Source organism: Poromitra crassiceps (genome assembly GCF_964638095.1).
Source record: "Poromitra crassiceps genome assembly, chromosome: 17".
In the NCBI taxonomy this organism is placed as follows: domain Eukaryota; kingdom Metazoa; phylum Chordata; class Actinopteri; order Beryciformes; family Melamphaidae; genus Poromitra; species Poromitra crassiceps.
The window spans coordinates 7,204,241-7,229,555 of record NC_139635.1 but is presented as its reverse complement, the minus strand read 5'-3'; the positions used below and the strand labels follow the sequence as shown (position 1 = coordinate 7,229,555).

Here is a 25,315-nt window from a genome sequence, read left to right as displayed (position 1 = left end):
AATCACATCAAATGCTGCACTAAAATCCAATAAAACCTACCCATAATTTTTTTTGCATCAATGTTTATAAAACAGTCATCTACCAATTGTGTCAATGCTGTGCAGGTAGAGTAGTCTTCCCTGTATGCATGCTGAAAGTGTGTATTCAACTTGTTCTTAGTGAAATAGCTCTGTATTTGTTTGAAAACAATTTTTTCCATGATTTTTGCTAGAACAGGCAGAATCCTTACTGGGCGACTATTTGCACCAGTGACGTTAGCTTTTGCATTTTTAATTAGCGGAATAATTTTAGCTTCCTTCCAACTCTGACGGCATATGCCCCAGCTTATACTTTGATTGAAGATGTGGGTGATTGCTCCGGCCACCAAATGTGCAGATGTTTTCAACAATCTACCATCCATATTATCCAGCCCTGCTGGTTTTTCACTTTTAATAGATTTTAAAAGCTCTTCTACTTTTTTAATTTCAATAGTCTCCAGCTTAAATCTACAATTTTTCTTCTTCATAATACGGTCCGTTATGTTAGCAGCGCATTCCCCCTTATCATAACACATATTTCTCCTCAGATTGTTAACTTTGTTAATAAAGAAATCGTTAAAATACTGAGCAATGTCAGGTGGTGGAGCTGGTCCTTGACTGTCATTCCCCTTCCTCTGGGAAGGGAGGTCCATTTGGGGGCACTGGGGTGCTGCACAGTGGGGGTTGCATGTGAACCTCCTCCCACTTCTCCCCGCTCCCGGCAGGTATTGACAACACAGTCTCTTAGAAAAACGTATAATACCAACGATGTGGACCAACGTTGCTATTTTACAATTTCGGCTCGAAAAACGTAAAATATTAACGTTCCGAGTGGTTAGGGTGAGGATTAGAGTAGGGGGAGGGGTTAGAAACAGAAAATCTCCATAAAACACGCCCAAACCCCGCCCACCGCTGTAGACGCGTACGTTCCCATTTTACAATTTCTTAGCCGACATCGTAAAATAGCAACGTTTGTCCACAAACGTGCCTATTTTACGTTTTTTTTGGAGATCGGGTTGGTATTGATGAGGCCTGGCAGAGAAATGCTCGATTCTCACTGAATCCTAGTTCAAATTCTTTTGTTTCTTGTGTGGCTCCATGCCATCATCAAAACGAATGTATCATATACAGTACTTCCTACCTCTTGTTCTCATTGTCCTTTGTTTTTCTATGGATGTACAGGATGATCTGGTTACTGTGATTGACTTTTATATATTATATATTTTTTGACTTTTTATATTATCAAATAGCACCATTGTAAATCTAGATAGTCCCTGTATATTGGTGTGATCAATCAAATGCTATTAGCCAGTCAATTGATAAGTCAGATTCAGTCAGTTTGCTCGTTAACCCTAACATTCCCCTTTCTCATGTTCCGTTTCAGGTGGACCTGGGCCAGGACAAGCTGGTGAGCGGTGTGGTGATCCAGGGAGGGAAACACCGCGACAGGAATGTCTACATGAAGAGGTTTATGGTGGAACACAGCCTGGATGGAGATGTGTGGACCATGGTCAAGGAGGACACTTATACCCCTAGGCCCAAGGTGGTCAGCCCTCAGGCTTTGTTTGTGTCGGCACAGCACACGGCTTAGCAGCCATTTAGACATAACTGATAAGGGCCGATAGGCTATAAGGTTTTTTTTTAGAGGACAGCAACAATTTTGTGTTTTTGTTCTAAACCAGACAGAGTATGGAGAAGAAAGTTTTGTTTTTGTTTATTTGGGACACAGCTCCCTGGTGTGTGAAAGGCAAGTGTTTACGCCCTCCATCACCCTGACCACAATGCTCTTACTGGCCAGGCCACTGCACAATTTCAATAGCAAACACTATAAGGTTGATATACACGTATGATATAGATATGATATGCAGTGTACTGTATATCACACGTGTATATGCACCCTGTAAACTCCACCCATCTGCTATGAACATGAACATAAAGGATTATCTGCAGCCAGCAGAATACAGAAAATTATGGTGAGATGAACTCCAATCAAACTTGATTAAACTCCAAGGTAACGCTGACCCCATCTTTGTCTTCACCCGCAGGTCTTCATAGGGAACCAGAACCACGACACACCAGAGCTGAGGGCCTTGGGGCTGGGCCCCGTGCTGACCCGCTTCATCAGGATCCACCCAGAGAGGGCCACCAATGAGGGCCTGGGCCTCCGGCTGGAACTGCTGGGCTGTGAGCTGGAGGGTGAGTCCTATTTACTGTGTCTCTGCTATAAATGCATCTTAACAGGTGCATTCACATGCATTTTCTAAATATCAAGCAACGAAACAACCAATGACACCTAAACCCTTTTCCCACATGCGCTTTGTACCGCAAAATGACCGGAACGTGGTGTAATGCCTGCATGTGGGAAAGGCGCCGTGCCGGTATAAGCGCGACCCCGTCGTCCCCGACATTTCACCAGTTTCGAGCCAGTCAGAAGAGCGGTATGCTCTTAAGGGGACGCAAGTGGAAACGGGTCCAGTCATTTTCCGCGACAGCGGTCCTTCAATCATGGGCGAAGTGTAGCCTACACACGTTGCTTAATGTTCCAGCGGGCATAATCTAATCATTCGCGCACATTAAAGCAAACTGGCGAAATGATCTTGTGATAGCCTAATAAGAGCAGTATGTCAGCTTGCTGATTTCCGAAGGCAACCCCGGACACATCAAACGAAGCCAGTCTGTAAAAAGTGCTTCAACGCGACGCAGGTGAGCGGATAAACATCGAACCAGCAACTATTTCTCTCAGACACGGATCCCAACTTCTTCAAAGTGCATCATCTAATCATTCGCGCACATCAAAGCAAACTACTTCCACATTTCGCTTAGTGCATTTGCTTTCTCTACATACATAGGCTACAAGCGTTGGGCAGCTTGCCTTGCAAGCCTCTGCCATTCTCGCTGCGTCTGTCCTGTGTCAGGCTGCTGCGAATAAGTATGGAGGACTGAGTGAAGTTTTGCCGACCCCCCAAATAAGCTCCCCCCGCCCCCCAACATACCGGCTATTTGACGACTAGATTCCCATATGCGCACGCTAAGGTGTGAAGGGAAATTCAGGGAAAGGTCCGATATTGACTTACAGGTAATTTTCCGGTACGCATGTGGGAAAAGGGCTTTAGTTAGACTTGTATACACATGGTGCAACTCTCTAGCACCACTGTGCTAGAGAAAGCCGCCCCGCTTTAGCTCAGGAGGTAGAGCGGGTCGGCCAATGACGCAAGGGTTGGCGGTTCGATCCCCGCTCCCTCCCAGCTGCTGTCGTTGCGTCCTTGGGCAAGACACTTAACCCTCCTTGCCTCATATGATTGGTATGATTGGTATGAATGTAGACATGAATGGTATGATTGGTATGATTGGTATGAATGTAGACATGAATGATGGTGGTTCGGAGGGGCCGTTGAGCGCCAATGTGGCTTCTGAACCACCGGTACGAATGGTGTGAACGAATAATGATTCTGTGAAGCGCTTTGAGCATTGGAAAGGCGCTATATAAATCCAATCATTATTATTATTATTACTGTAAATCCAGATAGTCCCTGTATATTGGCGTATTTGTCTTGATCAATCAATTATACCAGTATACAATCTGTCAGCCATTATTCAGTCAGTTAACACCCCTAACCAAACCTACTGTCCCCTCTCCCATGCTCCCTTGCAGGTGGACCTGGGCCAGGACGAGCTGGTAAGCAGTGTGCTGATCCGCAGCCAGAAACAGATATGGCTTTCTTCAATTACTGGAATACTGATTCTCATTACTAAGAGAAAATATGATGCTCTCTGTTTCAGAGGGAGTGGATGGGGGCTGTCCATCGTGGGTGAATAAAGTAAGTTAAGTCGTTAAAGAGATACTAACCACTTTTTCCACTGAAAATGAATGTAGGCTATATGGGAATTTAGTAGTGTTGTTGATGAATGCAGGTCAAAATCCGTACATTTACATTACATTACATTACATTACGTCATTTGGCAGACGCTTTTATCCAAAGCGACTTACAATAACACACTTTTTGTCAGCAATAGAGCAATCAACTATGGAGCACAGTCTATGATAACTACAAATCCTGAAGGAACAGTGGTACGAGTTTTAGTTTAGGATTTTTTTTTTTTTTTTTTGAAAGAGAGAGAAAGAAGTTAGATCAAGAAGGGTCCAGGTGGAGCCTGAAAAGGTGAGTCTTTAGTCTTTTCCAAAAGATCGGCAGTGATTCACCAGTCCTGACCGAAGGTGGCAGCTCGTTCCACCATTGGGGTGCCAGGGAGGAGAAGAGTCGAGATCGGGATGAGCGACTTTTGAGCGCCCGTAGCGAAGGAGGAGCGAGGCGCCCTGCACTGGTGGAGGAGTGAAGGGAGCGGTGAGAGGTTTGGATCCTGACCATAGACTGCAGGTACAGGGGAGCTGACTGGTGTACTGCCCTGTAGGCCAGTACCAGTGTCTTGAATTTGATGCGAGCTGAGATGGGAAGCCAGTGGAGGTCCCGGTAGAGGGGAGTGACATGAGAGAATTTGGGTTGGCTGAATACCAGACGGGCTGCAGCGTTCTGAATGAGCTGAAGCGGTCGGATGTCGGTGGCAGGTAGGCCAGCCAGGAGCACGTTGCAGTAGTCCAGGCGAGGGACGATAAGTGACTGGACCAGGAGTTGAGTCGCTTCTCTTGTGAGGAAGGGATGGATTTTGCGGATGTTGTAGAGGGAGAACCTACAGGAGCGTGCTGTCGCAGCTATGTTGGCAGAGCAAGACAGCTGGTTGTCGAGGATCACCCCAAGGTTCTTAGCTGTTTGGGAGGGCAGTACAGTGGTGTTGTCGATGGAGATGGAGAGATCTGTGAGAGGACAGTCTTTCCATGGGAGGAAGAGTAGCTCTGTCTTACCAAGGTTGAGCTTGAGGTGGTGGGCAGACATCCAGTCGCCAATGTCCTTGAGACATGCAGAGATGCGAGCCTCGATTTGAGTGTCGGAGGGGGGGAAGGAAAGGAAAAGTTGGGTGTCATCAGCATAGCAGTGATAAGAGAAGCCATGAGAAGAGATCACATAGGCAAGAGATCTGATATAGAGAAGAAAAAGTAAGGGGCCCATGACTGAGCCCTGGGGGACACCAGTGGTAAGAGGGCAGGATCTGGAGACGGACCCTCTCCATAAGACCTGGTATGATCGGTTCGAGAGATAGGAAGCAAACCAGGTGAGTGCAGAACCTGAAATGCCGAGGTCAGACAGAGTGGAAAGAAGGATTTGGTGATTGACTGTATCGAAGGCAGCAGACAGGTCAAGGAGGACAAGGACAGAGGAGAGGGATGAGGCCTTAGCAGTGTGAAGGGCCTCTGTGACAGCAAGAAGAGCTGTCTCAGTGGAGTGAGAAGCCTTGAAACCGGACTGCAGAGGGTCCAAGAGGTCATTCTGGGAGAGATAGAGAGAAAGTTGTTCGGACGCTGCTCGTTCAAGGGTTTTGGAAAGGAATGAGAGAAGAGAGACAGGTCTGTAGTTCTGAATAGCAGTAGGGTCAAGGGAGGGTTTCTTAAGCAGAGGCTTGACTCTTGCAGCCTTTAGAGCAGGCGGAACAAGACCAGAGGACAGAGAGGAGTTTATGAAGGTAGTGAGGAAGGGAGATATGTCCGGTGAGATGGTTTGGAGGAGAGAGGAAGGGATGGGATCGAGGGGGCAGTAAGTGGCTTGGTTCGAGCTGATGAGTTTAAGCACCTCATCGGGAGAAAGGGGGGAGAAGGAAGGAAATCCAGGGACAGGGGGCCGAGGAGCAGGATTGGAGTCGGGAGTGTTAGTGAGGGTGCCTGGAGGATGGAAGGAGGAGCTGATGTCATCCACCTTTTTAGTAAAGAAGGTTACAAAATCATCAGCAGAGAGGGAGGAGGGAGGGGGGGGGGAGGGTTTGAGGAGCGTAGAGAAGGTGGAGAACAGTTTACTGGGGTTGGATGCAGAGGACTGGATTTCAGAGATGAAGAAGGAGGTTTTTGCTTTGGAGACAGCAGAGGTGAAGTTGGAGTGGATAAGATGGTAGGAAGAGAGGTCTTCAGGGTGGTGTGATTTTCTCCATTTTCTCTCAGCTGCCCGAAGCTCTGTTCGATGAGTTCGCAGAGTTTCGGTTAGCCAGGGAGCAGGGGGAGAGGATCGGGCAGGTTTAGTGGTGAGAGGGCAGAGAGAATCAAGAGCAGAGGAGAGAGAGGATAGAAGAGCGGTGGAAGCCTCGTCAGTGGACAGGAGAGCAAACGGCTCGGCTGAGGGAAGCAAGGAGAGGACGGTAGAAGAGAGGGAGTCAGGTGAGAGAGTTTTTAGGTTGCGTCGGGTGGTGATAGAGTGAGGGGGTGATGGGTGGGAGGAGGGGATGGGGATGGGAAGAGAGAAGGTGATAAAGTGGTGGTCAGATACAGGAAGAGGAGTCAAGGCCAAACACTATTTCAGTGATTGCTGTCAGAATATAGAGCCATTTAACACTTATTTCAACACAAAAACAAACTGAACGTACCTTTAAAGTTACAATAAGTTTAATTATTTATTATTATTATTATTATTATTATTATTATTATTATTATTATTATTATTAATAATAATATTATTATTTTGAATGCCCTAAAGTAGAAGACCTACTTTTACATTCTGGCTGACTTGACACTCATGCACTAAATGTCAATGAAAACAAAACAAAACTGTAAGAACCAAACATGAACTGCTCATTTTTTGGGACTGTGAACTTTAATTTTGAACTATGGATGTGATGGAGTTCATTTTAATCTGTGTGAGCTGAACTTGTCAAGTGTGAACTTGCACAACACTGGTTGAAACACACATCTTAAAACTCTGTATTTCCTCGTTATTTGCTGAATAGCTTGGTTTGACTAGATTAAATGATTTTTATAAGCATTTTACCAAATGTCTATGGGAAAATAATTGCTAGATGAAATCTCTTGGTGCGCATGCTGAAGCAGGAAGTGACGTCGACTTTGGCTCTCTATTGCCCCCACGTAAGCTCGCCCATTCGTTTTGCACTATGCAACACCTCTAGGGCTGTCCCAATCGATTATTTTCTTATCGATTCGACTAACGATTATTTTTTGATTAGTCGATTAATCTAACGATTATTTTTTATTTAATTTTTTTATTATATAACAATAAATTTACCCAAAACAAATAACCAAAAACTTCTCAATTTCTGTATTTTATTTAACCATCTCATTGTCTTTAACAGTCCAACATAAAATCTCTCAAATAAAATTAAAGCAAGAGCTTGTCCTCAAATAAAATGGATATAGTGCATTCCAAAATAAAATAGTAGAATAAATTAAATTCAAGTCACTTTCAGGAGGAATACCAAAAACCTTGTGTCTGTTACTTTAAATGGCAGTAAAATGCCACTGAATGACCAAATTGATTTAACTTTTAACCATTTCGATTTCCACTTTCCATATGGACCCCAGTATTGGTTAGTTGTTTATAACGTGACTATGTTTATAACGTTTATAACGTAGGCTACTCCGGTTTCCAGTTTATAACTCGGGTCTACAGCCAGAGTGCTGAGGGGTTGGAGCTATTGCAGATTCAGCCCGCAAACCGGAGTACGTTATAAATATAGTCACGACGTTAACAACTAACCAATGCTGGCGGTCCGTATTGAAAGTGGAAATCGAAATGGTTAAAAGTTAAATCAATTTGGTCATTCAGTGGCATTTTACTGCCATGTAAAGTAACGAAAAGTAACAGTTAGCCGCTAAAATTAGCCACACGTGACGCGTCGAAGCACGCAGCGTGCGTCGACGTATTTACGTAGTCGACGTCATCGATTACGTCGACTCGCTGGGACAGCCCTAAACACCTCACCACATCTCATCCTATCAGCATGTGGAGTGGGCACATTTTGAATCCAAGCTAATCAAAACTGCATAAAAAATAAAAATAAACGTCAGTGGGGCTTAGTATCTCTTTAAAGCTAATTTATCTCATGGGTGAGCTCCTAAACTGTGGGAGTGGATTTTTTCAGTGTTTCCTCTGTGATTTTCTGTAGGAGGAATGCTTTATAGTCACTTTATAGACTTGCTTCCATGACTATGGCCATTTTGGTCAGTTATGCTTTCCTTTATTAAACATTACCCTTTTCACACAAAGAAGAAATCAGGAACAGAGAAGCAAGTCATAATCTTGTAGGTTTTATAAAATCTCTTGTAAAAAAATATAGGCTCTCATGCAATTTTATGGGTCCATCCATGTTCACTTGGCCGCTTTACCACCAGGTTACCACGGTGCTGCTCTTTTACTGCTGGGTTACCACGGTGCTGCTGCTTTACTGCTGGGTTACCACGGTGCTGCTGCTTTACTGCTGGGTTACCATGATGCTGCTGCTTTACTGCTGGGTTACCATGATGCTGCTGCTTTACTGCTGGGTTACCACGGTGCTGCTGCTTTACTGCTGGGTTACCATGATGCTGCTTTACTGCTGGGTTACCACGGTGCTGCTGCTTTACTGCTGGGTTACCATGATGCTGCTGCTTTACTGCTGGGTTACCACGGTGCTGCTGCTTTACTGCTGGGTTACCATGATGCTGCTGCTTTACTGCTGGGTTACCATGATGCTGCTGCTTTACTGCTGGGTTACCACGGTGCTGCTGCTTTACTGCGGGGTTACCACGGTGCTGCTGCTTTACTGCTGGGTTACCACGGTGCTGCTGCTTTACTGCTGGGTTACCATGGTGCTGCTGCTTTACTGCTGGGTTACCACGGTGCTGCTGCTTTACTGCTGGGTTACCATGATGCTGCTGCTTTACTGCTGGGTTACCATGGTGCTGCTGCTTTACTGCTGGGTTACCATGATGCTGCTGCTTTACTGCTGGGTTAGCATGATGCTGCTGTTTTACTGCTGGGTTACCACGGTGCTGCTGCTTTACTGCTGGGTTACCATGATGCTGCTGTTTTACTGCTGGGTTACCATGATGCTGCTGCTTTACTGCTGGGTTACCATGGTGCTGCTGCTTTACTGCTGGGTTACCATGATGCTGCTGCTTTACTGCTGGGTTACCACGGTGCTGCTGCTTTACTGCTGGGTTACCATGATGCTGCTGTTTTACTGCTGGGTTACCATGATGCTGCTGCTTTACTGCTGGGTTACCATGATGCTGCTGTTTTACTGCTGGGTTACCATGATGCTGCTGCTTTACTGCTGGGTTACCATGGTGCTGCTGTTTTACTGCTGGTTTACCATGATGCTGCTGCTTTACTGCTGGGTTACCATGGTGCTGCTGTTTTACTGCTGGGTTACCACGGTGCTGCTGCTTTACTGCTGGGTTACCATGATGCTGCTGTTTTACTGCTGGGTTACCACGGTGCTGCTGCTTTACTGCTGGGTTACCATGATGCTGCTGTTTTACTGCTGGGTTACCACGGTGCTGCTGCTTTACTGCTGGGTTACCACGGTGCTGCTGCTTCACTGCTGGGTTACCATGATGCTGCTGCTTTACTGCTGGGTTACCACGGTGCTGCTGCTTTACTGCTGGGTTACCATGATGCTGCTGCTTTACTGCTGGGTTACCACGTTGCTGCTGCTTTACTGCTGGGTTACCACGATGCTGCTGTTTTACTGCTGGGTTACCATGATGCTGCTGTTTTACTGCTGGGTTACCATGATACTGCTGTTTTACTGCTGGGTTACCATGATGCTGCTGTTTTACTGCTGGGTTACCATGATGCTGCTGTTTTACTGCTGGGTTACCATGATGCTGCTGCTTTACTGCTGGGTTACCACGGTGCTGCTGCTTTACTGCTGGGTTACCACGGTGCTGCTGCTTTACTGCTGGGTTCCCACGATGCTGCTGCCGCGGTAAAAGTGGGGGCTTTCGTTATTTACATTTTAGCCCCGTTTAACTGCTGCCACGGTAGTGGGATTAACGCTGAAGAATTACCGCGGCAATCAGGCCAATTGACCTGAACAAACTCTATGGGGGAAAGTCAACCTTTCTCCTCCTCCCCTCCGGCAGGCGCTACAGAGCACTGTACACCAAAACAACCAAAAGCAGTTTCTACCCACAGGCCATCACTCTGCTGAACACTTAAATCAGCCACTTGGACACTTAGCTTATGCTTACTGTGAAATAACTTACTGTTACTGTGGTAAATTACTGTGCACACACACACACTTGTGCATACCTTTCTTTCTTTACAAACCGAAGTCCAACTCCTTGTATGTGCAAACAAAAAAAGAACGAAATTCTCGGCCACTGAGTTGATAAGAGCGGGAGGAATGTAAACACAATCATAATGGCTTGGGAAAACTCTCTGGGCGAGTAATATGAACAGAGAACAGTTTGATGTCTGGGCTGCTGTAATGTGTCCAGAGTTGCACCATCCGGACCGTTCACATGAATAGGAATAAGAACTCTGCTTCCTTTCATCATGCCGCCGTTCTTACTGCAACTCCTGCCCATGGGCACCAACTGAAAGCTAAAGTCTCGATAGAAACCTTGTATTTGTATATTGTATAGCTCCTCTTCCTTAACCTTTGCCTCCTCTTATCGTACCGCAGGCCACACCACACTTTCAGAGGATGAGCTGATCCCTGTAGTAAATGATGGAGCCGCTTGCAAGAATAAAAGTACTCCGATAGTAAGGAAAAATTGGGTCCGCTCACTATGCCGACAACCTGCAATGTCGATGGGGTCCACTCATATGCCGACAACCCGCAGAAGGTTAGGGTTAGAGTTAGGGTTAGGTTAACATTGGTGCATCTCATAACTTGCGGGCACAATAGGGGGCATAGGATTAGCGGGCTATCGGCATTGTGGGTTGTCGGCATGGCGGGTTGTCGGCATATAGATGTGGCACCGGAAAAACAACTATGAATGTGCAAAGCCACATAGTTCTACGCCAAATAACGTAGCTAAGCCAAATAACGTAGCTTACTAGACTAACAATAAATGTAAATAGAAAAGAGTGGAAAAAGACACAAAATGAGAAGAGCAACTCTGGCAGCCTGGTGCGGCGCAAACCCCCGCTAGGCGTCGACTAGTCGTAATGTAGTAATGTCAACGTGTCAACGAGTCTATTACATTACATTACATTACGTCATTTGGCAGACGCTTTTATCCAAAGCGACTTACAATAACACACTTTTTGTCAGCAATAGAGCAATCGACTATGGAGCACAGTCTATGACAACTACAAATCCTGAAGGAACAGTGGTACGAGTTTAGTTTAGGATTTTTTTTTTTTTTTTTTAATAGAAAGAGAGAGAAAGAAGTTAGATCAAGAAGGGCCCAGATGGAGCCTGAAAAGGTGAGTCTTTAGTTTTTTCCGAAAGATCGGCAGTGATTCAGCAGTCCTGACCGAAGGTGGAAGCTCGTTCCACCATTGGGGTGCCAGGGACGAGAAGAGTCGAGATCGGGATGAGCGACTTTTGAGCGCCCGTAGCGAAGGAGGGGCGAGGCGCCCTGCACTGGTGGAGGAGCGAAGGGAGCGGTGAGAGGTTTGGAACCTGACCATAGATTGCAGGTACAGGGAAGCTGACTGGTGTACTGCCCTGTAGGCCAGTACCAGTGTCTTGAATTTGATGCGAGCTGAGATGGGAAGCCAGTGGAGGTCCCGGAAGAGGGGAGTGACATGAGAGTCTATGCAACCCCTATAATAGGCTATATACCTTGTCACAGACCGAGGACCTGGAGGCCAGATGCCGCAAAGAACAACACACCATGGACGTCTGCAGCAACAATGGAGACTGCGTCTGTGGCCAATGTGAGTGCTGGAAGAGGGATAATCCTGAAGAGATGTATGAGGGGAAGTTCTGCGAGTGTGACAACTTCAACTGCGACCGCTTCAACAACAAGCTCTGTGGAGGTGAGGGTTGTCACTGGCCTCCTGGTTTTCAAGGAGATGATCAGTCAGCTTTTCAGGATTACTCAGATTCTATTCATACATAAAGAGAAGATAATTGATGGCAAATCCTACTGGGAAAATATATTTCCCTGCATGCGGTGTTCCTGAACTCATCCTTGTATCTCTCTAAAATTATGCTTGACAGTTCTGTCTAAGACTCACACTTTGGACACTTAAGATTGGTGACTTAAACAGGCTATTAAAGGAGACTTCAGTTTTTTTTACAACTTGTACAACCTGGACCTTATTTCCAGCTTTAAATATGATTTTTAAGTCACCCTGATTCCCATGCACTGAAACGATTTGTCTTGAACTGCAACCTGAAAACGGGGCATGTGAAATGCTTGTATTTAAATCCTGTAATACCTTATTTTCTGACACGTAGTGGCTCATATGGTTATTATATCATAGAGACAATGAGAAAATCAACGATCTATTTACCTTGCTGCAGCTGGCTCAGCTCTGTTTGTCCGTCTGTTTGTCCGTCACATTCTTAGATAGTAGCTCCTGTTCCCCCACCTCGTCAGTTTGTTATCCATTTGACGTTATTCCAGCTCAAACAAGTACGTGCATCCATCGAATTCAAATGCATTATCCATAATCTCGAAATCAGACATTATCAGCGGTGTTTGCTGCTATGCTACAGATCGACTGCTCTGAGCGCTCAACTCCCTGCCCCAGATGTGCTTTGACACATCCGGGGACTTGCGAGAGAGTTGAGCGCTGTAGCTGTAGCTCAGTGGCCTTAACTAGCATGCTAACACTGCGGATATTTATCTGATTTTGAGATTATGGACGATGTATTTGAATTTGATGGTCGCGCGTATTTGTTTGAGCTGGAATAATGTCATATGGATTACAAACTGAGAAGCTGGGGGAACAGGAGTTGCTATCTACCAATGTGATGGACAGCAAACAGAGCTGAGCCAGCTGCAGCAAGGTAAATAGATCATTCATTTTCTCATTGTCTATAACGATATAAGCCGCTGCGTGTCAGAAAATAAGATATTTCCAGGACGTATACAAGCATTTCACATGTCCAGTTTTCCCCCTTTTCAGGTCGCAGTTCAAAACATTTCAGTGCATGGGAATCAAACCGAACTTAACAGGGTCACTTAAAAATCATATTTAAAGCTGGAAAAAAAAGGCCATGTTGTAAAAAAAAGAATTCTCTGTTAACTCATTGAGTGCCAGCCACTTTTGGAGAACGGACGCTCCCAGTGCCAGAGTTTTCAGAGCGTTTTCAGTGATTTCTCGAGGCCCACAGAATATTGTGTGATATTACTATGTAAACACCGAACACGCAAAAAGAACAAGGAGACTCTATTGTATCATCAGCAAAAAAAAGTTTATTGATACCATTTTCTGTTCTTTAGTTATGAGCCGGAGAAGATAGGTTGTTTTCAGCGTTTTCAGGCATTTCAAATTATAAGCTGAGATATTCAGCCTTTTGTGAAATGCAGCATTTCAAGCACATTCACTGACTCTAGATACGGTAATATTTTCTGATGTAGTGATGTGGTGTAGTTGTGTCCTGCCCTGCGTGCCCCACCCCCCCTCCCCCCCCTCAGCTGAAAACTCCTCCCCACACTAGTAACACACAGCCTCGCACCAAGCGTCTCTAGGAAGCCTGGGAAGCGCCGCCTCCCAGGCAGCGCAACATGGAGAAGCCACACGCGGACTGCAGTGAAAGGTTTGGCTTTTCAGTGTCGCGCTGCTGCTTTTCTAGCGGCTAATCATGTGGAGAAACTATGCTGACAGACAGACAGAGGCAGAAGGACTCAGTTGTGTGCGCGGATTGACTGTGTTCGCACGCACCGTCAGTTGCAGCCAGAACAATCTACATGGCTCTGGATTGCAGCATGAGCGGGTTCTCTTTCATCAAGGCTAATTCAGGCTGTGTATTCCTGACATTTCTGTAATCTGGAGAGCACTGTCGCCACCTAAGGGTTCTGTAAAATAGGTTATAGACCTCCAATAGCTACTATAGTTGTACAGGAGCTGCGGAAGGCTTTGATCGACGTCCCACCGTCAAAAAACGCATTGGACGTCGAAGGACGTCCGTGGCACTCTACGTCACTATTTAATTGGACGTCGAAGGACGTCCATGGCATTCAATGAGTTAAGAGAAAGGCGGCGGGCTCTATCTTCCCAAAAGCGCTAATTTAGCCTTTGCGCTTGTTTAACGCCATGCAAATTGTGTGATAATTCTACTGGGCATTGGCTGCCCCATGCCAAAGCAGGCGTTTCAGCGCTAAAATGTGGGATAGATGGCATTACCCTATCGTCAGCAGCGCACAATGACTTTGCGCTAAGAGCTTTGAAAGGGACCTCTTACGCGCAAATACCTCGCGCTCTGGGAGCGCACCCGTAATCTCCATGCAGCGCAGCGCAAAGTAGAATTCCTTTTGGTGATGTCATTACAGTACGCACAGCCTAGACATCAAATTGTGCTGCTAAAATTGGGTATTAGCAGATAATTCAGTGAGGCAATCAACTATAACTCACTGAGAAACATCTATCACATCGCAAAGAGGGAAATGAATTGAGAAAACTTGTTGGACAACGGACATAGGCTATTTACCTCCATAACCCGAAGGGTCGTTGGCACCACAGACGATCTGTCAATAAGCTCCCTCTGTCCTCGCACGAGTGAGTACACTCTATTACGCATGGAGAGAATTACAGCATATTGCATGCCTCACGCCAACAGACATTGCAAGACGGGAATCTGATTGGTTTTGATTGACGTAATGCCCAGCCTTGCCTGGCCATGCCTGTGAATAATTCTGGTAGTTAAGACCACCCAAATCCCATTTGCGCAGGCATTTTGGGGCGCAGATTATTTTGGCACGGCTCTAATTTGCGTCTGCGACACGTGCCGTGAACATTTCCGCATCCCGGCCGAGAATTGCATCCCCAACATATGTTGGGGGCTGTTTTAACTTAGAAATCAGGCAGGTCACGTCTACCAGACAATTATATCACTTTTAAACAGTTACATTTCTGTATAAATCATTAATACAAGTATGCTTCCGTGAGGTGGGGATGCTTTTTTTTGCTGCTGGGTGGGGGAGCAAAACTCGGCAGAACACCTGGCGGACGGCGCAAGGCGGAGTGCTATATTCCCTGCCTAAAGGCCATGGCACACCAATCAAACATTCTCAAACAAACACCAACAAACACCAACAGACAATTGTCTGTGAATGTTGGCAGATGTTGGAGATTGTTTGAAAGCATGGCACACCGACCAAACATATTCAGCACAACAGTCCCAAACATGTAAAAAAGAAACACCAGAAAAATAGAAACTGCACTGTGTTACAGCACATAGAAGATGGCTCAGACTGACAAAGTTAATTATACATCTGTCGAGTAATACAATGATACACCCAGTTTATTTCTTTTGTAGCAACAGATGGCCTTAAACGCCACACTCACGTGACGCTTCTTGAGAGAGAGGTGAGGGAACATGCATATTTCTGCAGACTTTATCGAGGGACCATGAAGGCGTCATGTGACAGGCAACGCTAGTTGAAGCCTGGAGGTCCTGCTGATGGCAGCTGCCTGCAACAGTGTTTTCTCTGCTATCAACCTCGTTAATCTCGCTATATTCTTCATCACAGCGGGTCATTACCCACTGTGCACTTGATCGTGCACTAGTTCTGCATAAGCACCTGCAGCTCTCTCCTTATTTTACTGACGTTCTCAGTGATCACACGGCTGTTTACATGTGTTTCTGAACGGCTAGCTAGTTATTATCATAGCTCGCTGTTAGCCGTCATGGATGTTCTCTCTCTCCCTCATTATGTAACCTTGCTGCGCAAAACATTACTTATTTGCGGGAGTGCATGGGAGAAGTCTCCCGCTAGTGTTGTTGATGCCCAGTGTGATGGCACATGGTTGGCAGAGAAACGTATGTTTGCTGCGTCGCGTGTAACGTTAGTTTTTAGGAGGCTCTGACAACCGCATGCATTAGGCGCGCATGCGTGAGCTCCGTTTCCATGGATACGCGACTGAAAACATGGGAAGTTACCAGACAACAGCGAACAGCGAACAATGCCGGATTGAACAAGTCGAATCCTGGCAAACATGACAGAACATCGCCAAACACGAACAGACAAGGACAGACAGCTATGGCACACCAAACGAACATTTGTCTTTGTTCGTGTTTGTTTGTGTTTGTTTGAGAATGTTCGTTTGGTGTGCCATGGGCTTTAAGGCATGTGCAAACAGGTGCGCAAGCGCTATTAGGGGATAGCGCCTGTCGGAAGATTTTAGAGGCTTTAAATTTCCTCGCTACCTGATTTTGCTGAGGGTCGAACAACGCCAGCGTGAAGATTTTGGGGCATTTGAAGCCAGGTTTAGAGGAATAACTCATTTAAAATGAACAGTTGTGATGTCATTATTCAGTCTTAACCACCAATATTTGATCCTTTTCTCACTCACTCCTATGTCACCACCTGCTCTCCCTGCAGGGCTTGAAATTAACTTTTTTGACCACCTGCCAATATGGCTGCTAGATTTTAAAGTTACCAGCCAATTAGAATTTCTACTAGCCGAAATGTTTTTCTTGAAATAAACCAGAATATGAGTGGGTTAATTTAACCATAAGTATCAGTAAGTGGCCCGGGATTCTCAAAGCCTGTGTTGAGGGTCACACGAACAAAAATGCACTCTTGAAGCTATATAAATCCCAAATCAATGAGTTAATTATTTACATTTCTACTTCAATGTAGAACAGTCATTTCTTACACATGAGATTACTTTTAGCCTTTTAGTCATAAAGATTATTGAAAGATATTCCATATTCCAGACTGAAATGCTATAACAGAAGTGGAATATTGGCCAGAATGACATGAACATTTGGACACTTATTCAGCGGGTATCTTGCATGTTCAGGTGCACTGTAAAAAAAAAAATTAAAAAAAATCTGCAATTCCTTCGCGGGCGCCATGTGTGTGTGTTCTAGACCAGGGGTTCCCAACCTTTTTTGTGCCAAGGACCGGTAGATACATGGAAAAAAAAGTTGCGGACCGGTTGTAAATTTGAATGGTTTTAGTTACATATATATTTACTTAAAGGGTGACGACAAAGGGTAAATAACAGCCTTTCGTGTTGTACTGTATGTAGCCTATACAGTATTTATGTTTTTGTTTTAACTACAAACATAAATAAACGTCAACTTGAAAACTTGAAACTATGTTTCAACTACCACACACAGCCTATAATATTATAGCCTATGTTTATTAAAAAAAATAAAAAATGGTCCGGCTCACGGCCCGGTACCAAATGCGTTGCGGCCCGGTGGTTGGGGCCCACTGTTCTAGACAATAGAACAACCTGCACATTTTTTACATTTTTGTCCATGGCCCCCTTCACATTCAGCAGACAGCTCTCTGTGCCTGTAGTGCAGTTATCCTATCTCGGTGCACGATGCGTCCAGAGTGCTTTACCCAGTACACTGACTGTATGAGAGTACCTCATAGGACCCCACTTCAAACAAACTGAACTATCCCTTTAACCCCTTTCTTCTCCTCTGCTCTTCCAGGACACGGCCGATGTGAATGCAGGACGTGCATCTGTGACGCCCACTACACGGGCAGCGCCTGCGACTGCTCCCTGGACACGTCCGCCTGCCTGGCCTCTAACGGCCAGATCTGCAACGGGCGCGGACACTGTGAGTGTGGCAGCTGCAGATGCACCGACGACAACTTCCAGGGCCCGACCTGCGAGTTCTGCCCCACCTGCCCCGGAATCTGCACCATCCTCAAGTGAGTCTGGAGTGCTGCTGCTTAAACACATACAAACACATACAGCTGATAATCAGGTGTCAGCAATGTCTGGGTCTCTGTGAGCATCTGTCGCCCTGGTCTTTGCGGTGTGTCTCGCACTGTTCGCTCTAGTCGGCGGCTTTTTCAGACGATTCTACAATCGCCGTTGGGCCGTCAGTGAGAGAAATCACTCTGATTGACTGGGCAGGTCAGCTGGTAGCGAATCGGTGCTTGGAGAAGAGAGGGCACACAGAAAACTTTCTGCTCATTTTCCCACTTCCAACTGATCATTCCAATACAAGGATATTTTCACAACGACCAGGTACCTGTCCAAGTATATCTTTGGTCATGGCTACAAAAATGCTCATCTTGCGTTGCGCAGTGAGAGATGTGCAAAGACGGCCGTGTCAAAGTCTTGCGACCAAAGATAGCCTAGGACGAATTCTGACAGTGTCAGAAATTTTGGGTGACAGCTACGACGATGTCTGACAACAATCAATAGAAATGTTGCATGATCATATCAGTATAGATGCTAAATGCTAGTAGAGGCTAATAAATAGTTGACATTACCTCTCTCGCAAAATTGGCTACGACAACTGTGGCGCACATTGATTGATACATAGCTGAGGCACGCGCTGCTGACATTTGATTCTTATGTGTTGATTGACAGGTATTGATGGAGAGATGTGCATTGTAACCTGCAAGCCATCGTATTGATTGATTGATTTATTCGATGAATGAAACATATGACATATGACACAATGAAATATAAATGCCACTCATACATCACCATCAAGGATAAAAACACAATAAAGTCCGAGGACTTGTTTCCATTGTGGTCCTTGGTCTATATAAAACATAAAAACAGGCATAACAACAAAGAAACATAAAACTACTTCAAGCATATAGACTATTAAAAAAACCATTTAAGATGTTAAAAACAGTTTTACCAAAAGCAATATAAGAGACATTTGTAACAAGACCCAATCCCGAAAATAAAAAACACATTAAAAAGGCTAAAAAACAAAAACAAAAAACCAATCTGTCTAAAATAAATAAAATAACTTTAAACTGGCTATAAATTAACAATACTCAAAATATTTACATTTATGTTCCAGAACCAGTCATGAACCAGTTTTTGAGAGAAATTTTGAAACTGCTCAATGTGTCAATCAGCTTCAGGCTGTCCGGAAGGCTGTTCCACAGCAGCCCGGCTGAGTATTTGAAAGAGTTTTTGTTCATACAGCTCTTAAATTTAGTGGGGACAACGTTGTGGGAGCTCCCTCTGGTGGAGTAGTTATGGACATCGCTTACCTTTATGAAATAATTTTGGAGATATTTAGGGACCAAGTTATGCAAGATCTTATGGACCAGGCACAGCTTAATTTGATTCACTCTTTCCTCCACTCTGAGCCACCTGAGGCTGGAAAAGTGGCCAGGCACGAGGTGGGTTCTGGGATGGAGAGAGTGTAACAGCCATACTAGTTTGTTTTGTGATATTTGAAGCTTGTTTTTGAGGGCCTTGGTGATGCCGGTGTACCAGGAGGTACATCCGTAATCAAAGTGACATTGTATCAAAGCGCCCACCAGAATTTTAGTACTTTTGTCTAGGAAGGACTCCTTCCGAGGAGAAAAGTCTGGCCAGGAATTTAACCTTCTGATTTATTTTGGAGATGGTTTTTAAAGCCATACTCTCTCCCGATACTTTATTATCCAGGATACAGCCGAGGTATGTGATTTCCTCCTTGCTTTCAACGGTAGTTAGTCTCACTGGCCAGCCTCCCCTCCCTTCCGTAAGAGCAGTCTGGCTGCACGGAAACGGGCTACTGGGATAAGCCCTCCCCTGCTCTACAGCTGCTCCCATTGGAGCGACTCCCGCTTATTACAAGCTCTGTCATTGGCTCCGACCATGTCAATCAGAGCGGCTTCCGCTCCCTCCTCCCTGTGTGTCACTGTAAATAGTCCCCTGCTGCCGCAGTGAAAACAACAATGCTAACTAGCTAGCAAGCTAACGGCAGAAACCTACACGCTAGCTCGTTGCTACATGCTGAAAATGACAAGTTGGATTGTTGGAAACTATTTTCCAAGGGCACTGCCGCCATGCGCCGCTCATCGCAATTCCAGAATGGTGACCAGCGTTGCCAGACTCCTCTCATGGAAGGGAGGGGCAGGCTGGCCAGCGAGACTATCATATAGTCTACTACACACATCAAATCTGATGTCCTACCCAAGTTTATTAGATCCAACTGTAGGGTGATCTAACCTGCCAGATGGGGGGGGGGGGGTATTGTATTATAACAAGACATGCACCTTCATCTGAGGACGTAACCAGGATTGGGCAGAAGCAGGGGCGGACTGCATAATCGGGCACGTCGGGCAAATGCCCGGTGGCCTGGCCTGGCCTGGCCTGGCCTGGCCTGGCCTGGCCTGCAAAAAAAAAAAAAAAAAATTGTGCCCATCAGGCCACTCACTGAACAGCAGGGCAGGCGCCACCTACTGGTTTACTAGTGGTTTTATTACTTTATTCAGGGTTAAAGTGGGTGCATCTCATTGTAAAATTGGACTTGGCCCAAATTGGGCTTCAAACGGCCCAAATCGGGCTTTAAACGACTCAAATTGGGCTTCAAACGGCCCAAATCTGGCTTCAAACAGCCTAAATTGGGCTTCAAACGGCCCAAATTGAGCTTCAAATGGCCCAAAGTTTCCACCGGCGGCCTTCGGACGTCGGCACGCGCATCGGCCCGTATCGGCCTGGCCTGCTTGGTATCTAATGCCCGGCCTGAATTATGATCCTAGTCCACCCCTGGGCAGAAGCCATCCATGGCCCGAGACGAACCAATCAGCGGCATCTACGGGCAGGCTTTGTGCTGGTGTGTGAGGCATTCGACAAGTAGGGCTGGGTATCGGTTCAAATTTCATGAATCGATTTGATTCCGATTCACAAGCTTCCGAATCGATTAATCATGATTCGATTCGATTCAATCAATATCAATTCGGTGATACTAAAACATGTTTTTGATCTGTAACCTGAATTACATGACTGTCCAGTTATGTAACACATCGATACTGGTATTAATATTGACATTTGACAGCAAATTATTATGAAATATCGGTACTTGATGGCTGAAACTGTTGAAAATGACATTTAGACAGTTTTTTTTCCGTTAGAACATCAATATTACATTTGAAATTAAGAAATTCATCAATGAGGATCCCCAGGAATTTTGTGGAGCTAACTCTTGTGATATTTTGTCAATTTATTTTGGGACAAACATGCTCAGCATCTGTTAGTTATTTGATGGGACGAAACACAATATAATTAGTTTGGCTGACATTAAGAGAAAGTTTGTTGCATCTGAACCAAGTGTCTACTTTCATAAGTTCACTATTTAAGATTTATTCGACTTCATTCGGATTCTTGTGGGACAAAAACAAGTTGGTGTCATCAGCAAACAAAACCTTATGCAATATGTGGGAGGAATTAACAAAGTCATTAATATACAAAATGAAGAGAAGCGGCCCCAAAATGGAACCCTGGGGAACCCCGTATTTGATGGATGTATTTAATGATTTGTGGTCATTTATGTAAACATATTGATGTCTCCCAAACAAATAAATATTGTTTGTTTTGTGTATAATGATGCAAATTAAGTAATATGTCAAGGTCAATAGTATCAAATGCTTTAGATAGATCCAAAAAGATGCCAATACCACAGTCGCCTTTATCAATGCCGTCGTTAATCTTTTCAATTAGATCAAGTACTGCCATACAGGTGGTGCTGTTCTTACTGAAACCATACTGGGATGGCACAATGATGTTTAGCTTGTCCAGGTAGCTATTCAGTCTATTGTGAACTACTCTTTCCAGAACCTTGGAAAGAGTAGGCAAAATAGAAATTGGACGATAATTACATAAATCGTTCTTATCACCAGATTTAAAGACCGGTGTGACTCGCACAATTTTCGCCATTTTTGGCACTACTCCGGAAAGTAAAGATTCAAGATTCAAGATTTTATTGTCACTCCGTGGTACAAGTATCACGTGTGAAATTCTTGTGCTGTGGACTCCGTTTACAACATAGTACAAATATAACAGGGCATATGAGTGTAAAAACAACAAGAGACACAACAAGCAATAAGGCAGTAGAGTGATAAGACAAGTCAGAGACAGTGGCATATTCACTGCACATAGGTGCACATGTCATGTGCATACTTTAGACGTACTTAAACATTTTAAATTCGACGTATTTCACGTACAGGTGCAAATAGCATATACCTAATTAAACATACAATTAAACATTAGACATACATAATGGTAGCAGCTACAGTACGGTACAGTACAGCTACTACACTATTTGTGTATGTTAAGGAGTCTCGTGGCCTGCAGGAAGAAACTGTCCCTCAAGCGATTTGTGCGTGCTTTTGGGACCCTGTATCTCCTCCCTGAGGGTAACAGGGAGAACAGGCTGTTGTGGGGATGGTTTGTGTCTTTGATGATCTTCAGGGACCTCCTGAGGCACCGCTGGTTATGCAGTTCCTGCAGTTCTGGCAGCTCACATCCTGTTACGTGCTGGGCCGCGCGCCTCACTCTTCGTAGCGCCCTGCGGTCCATGGTGGTACAGTTCCCGTACCAGGTGGTGAAGCAGCCAGTCAGCAGGCTTTCAATGGTGCCTCTGTAGAAGTCCCTAAGGATTTCTGGCCTTAGCCCAAATTTCTTCAAACTATTCATCATTCATCTAGTTTGACAGTTATTGAGAGTTGATTTGAGTTAATGAGTTATTAATTTGAGTTAGTGTAGACCAGTGATGTCACTGGTCCACACTTTAACACTCAATAACTGTCAAATTAAATGACAGACTTCAAAACAGTTTACAGTTTTCTGATATACTACTGATGTTCTAATGATACAAAGCTGGTTGAAAATGGGCGGAGTGTTCCTTTAAGAAACCTGGCAGAGATTGTCTAGGCCAGTGGATTTTGAACAGTTAAGAGCCTGCAACATGTTTTTTATTTTTTCCACTGACACTAGATTAAAAGAGAAACTATTTGGAGAAACACCTAATCGTTTATAAAAATCTTGAATATGAGCCTGTCCATAAGTTCCTAGACAAGGAGGCAGACTCTCCACAAGCTCATGGGCAACCGAAGAAAAGTTTGAATTAAAATGGTTGGCAATCGTATCCTTATTATTCACATTGTTACCATCGATTAATAGAGTAATGGATGGCTTCGAATCTCTATCGGGCTTTGTCGTGCAGCCCAGATTTTTCAGGGCTTTCCACAGCATTTGAGGATTATCCCTATTTTTATTTATTTTGTCAGAGAAGTTTTTTTTTTTGGCCTCCCTAACTTTGTGCTGGGCCTCATTCCTACATGACTTAAATTGCAAGAAATGAAGCCTGCGTTAGTTCATTCAAGACATGATGTCATAGGCTACGCCCCAGCTGTACCAGCTGACAGCCTCTGTTTGGTTCATCGTTTAACCATTCTCCAATCACAGTCATTCTCACATCAAGGTGGTCCGTTTAAATATGGCAGCCTCTCACTCACTGATCTGTTCCCCACCTTCCTGATCGTTTGCGGCTGCTGGCAACGCTTTGCCCCCTCCACCCCAGCCTCCACCTTTTAGATCAAATGCTATCATGTATTGTAGCTCTGGAGTCTGCATGGCTCAAAAAATGTTTAAATGTATCTGGAATATTTTATTCCCATGGGGGATTTTGCTTGCTCTCCCAGCTCGGCGTAGCATGCTGCTGAGCCGAGTTCAGGGAGAATAAAATTAATTAAATATTTAATTAAATATTAAATTAATTATAAGAGCGGGGCCTTCAACGCCAAACATAATTGTATGCATTGTATTCATTTATGCAATAAATGGTTAATTCTATGACTTGAGTGTTCTTGAATTATGTCAGCCTGGTCACCTGATTGTTTGAATCTCAGGGCTTTATCCCTTGCACTGATTGCATCAAATATGTCTTGGTTGAACCAAGGATTCGACCTTTGTTTAATTCTAACTGACCTTGCTGGAGCAACTGAGTCAATTACAGAAAGAAACAAGCATTTAAAGTTGCCCCAGGCCACGTTAACATCAATAGAGTCCAAAACAGATGGTGCATGGCTTGTGAAAACAATACCACCCCCATCTGGCAGCGGCAGGTTAAGGGTGATCAGGATAACAGCCGGATCTAACCTAAATAAATAAATAAATAATAAAATAAATAAAATAAAAACAAAGTAAATAATAATAGGAATTTCTCATTAATTATGGAACATTTGATACACAGGCTAGCAAAGGCCTGTGGGAAACTTCTCATCTCTCTACATTCCAATAGGTCACAGGAACTGACCTCTGGCTGGAGGCCTGTTCTTATCAGTGGGTCATAAAGAAGGCCCTGCAGGGGGAGGGGGAGTCATGTATCTTCCTGAACATTATCCCACATGCTTTTTGTCCCCTTGGAAAATAACCAAACTGTGACAGGACAATGTCCAACCAGCAGAGAAATAAGTTCCTCTAAACCGGCGATCCTCAAAGTCCGGACTCCGATCCGCACCCGGACCCAGACGCCGCCCTTTCCGGACCGAGCCCTATAACCTACAAATCATTGAGAGTTGTTACATTTTCACAGAGCGTTTCGATTTTAACCGGCATATGCTTTTCTAGCCAGACCAATTGCATGTGCTGTAAATCATCACACGTGATGCTACTCAGCCAATCAAATTTCTGAATCGATTCTGCCTGTGGCTTCCGGCTTCCCAGTGCTGCCAGTGATGTTTATTGACACGAAATAGGTTCAAGGAACCATTTCGCTGAGCTCAAACTTATGCCAGTCAATATACAGTTTGTGTGGAATTGAGAGCAGAGACTATTATTTTCCTGATTTTTATAGAAAATTCGGTGAAAACCACTATTCTAATGAAGAATTATCATAATGCATGCCTGTTCAGATGAAAAGAAGCGGTTGGGACTGCACATGTAAGAAAATGGGAGAAAATAAAAACAAAGTTGACCCAAGAAAAAGAAAATCCAACAATGAGCATGAACTGACCCCTCCTCTGTCCACAGGGAGTGTGTCCAGTGCCGAGCATTCGAAGCCGGGAAGAACGACACATGTGAGGATTGCAGCTACTTCCAGCTGATTAAGGTGAAGGATCGTGACAAGCTGCCCCAGCCCATCGACCACAGCTTCCCGGTGATGCACTGCATAGAGCGCGATGCAAACGACTGCTTGTTCTACTACTCCTATGCCATCAGGAACCACACCAAGGAGGTCCATGTGGTGGAGAATCTGGGTGAGTGCTGCATTTAGACAAATGTATTGGTTTCTTCAAAAAGAAAAGGTCCAGAGCGCTCAGAAGTTCAAACAGGTGTGATGAAGGTGGTGGGGATCACAAAACTTCAAAAAAGAAACGTCCAAGGTTCTCTTCTGGCAAAAGGTTAAAACCCTTTACTGAGATGACTATTTCATTGTGGAATATGTAAACACATGGCTGCATATTAAAATGAAGCTGGGACACAGATACAATTCATCCTTCAGCTCACAGAATGGTCTCTCAAAAATAATGTATTTCTTTTTCAGAACCAATTGTATTTTTAGGATTGGGGCAATGCTATGGGGGCTTGTTTGCTCCCAATTATGCAAACCTTTTCTTGGGTCTATATGGGGAATAAAT

The 25,315-nt window shown here is 44.7% G+C and overlaps 1 protein-coding gene across 1 annotated transcript in view; it reads left to right on the top strand.

The window, feature by feature from the left end:
• Positions 1 to 25,315, top strand: part of LOC310792025 (neuropilin-1a-like) — a gene marked incomplete at both ends in the record, with an annotated part of 98,278 nt that overhangs the window by 57,612 nt on the left and 15,351 nt on the right. The window contains 6 exons of the mRNA XM_083653707.1: positions 1,403 to 1,561; positions 2,064 to 2,214; positions 10,522 to 10,601; positions 11,642 to 11,828; positions 17,419 to 17,641; positions 24,708 to 24,934. Coding sequence (XP_083509833.1) covers positions 1,403 to 1,561; positions 2,064 to 2,214; positions 10,522 to 10,601; positions 11,642 to 11,828; positions 17,419 to 17,641; positions 24,708 to 24,934 — 1,027 coding nt within the window. The remainder of the gene's footprint in view (positions 1 to 1,402; positions 1,562 to 2,063; positions 2,215 to 10,521; positions 10,602 to 11,641; positions 11,829 to 17,418; positions 17,642 to 24,707; positions 24,935 to 25,315) is intronic.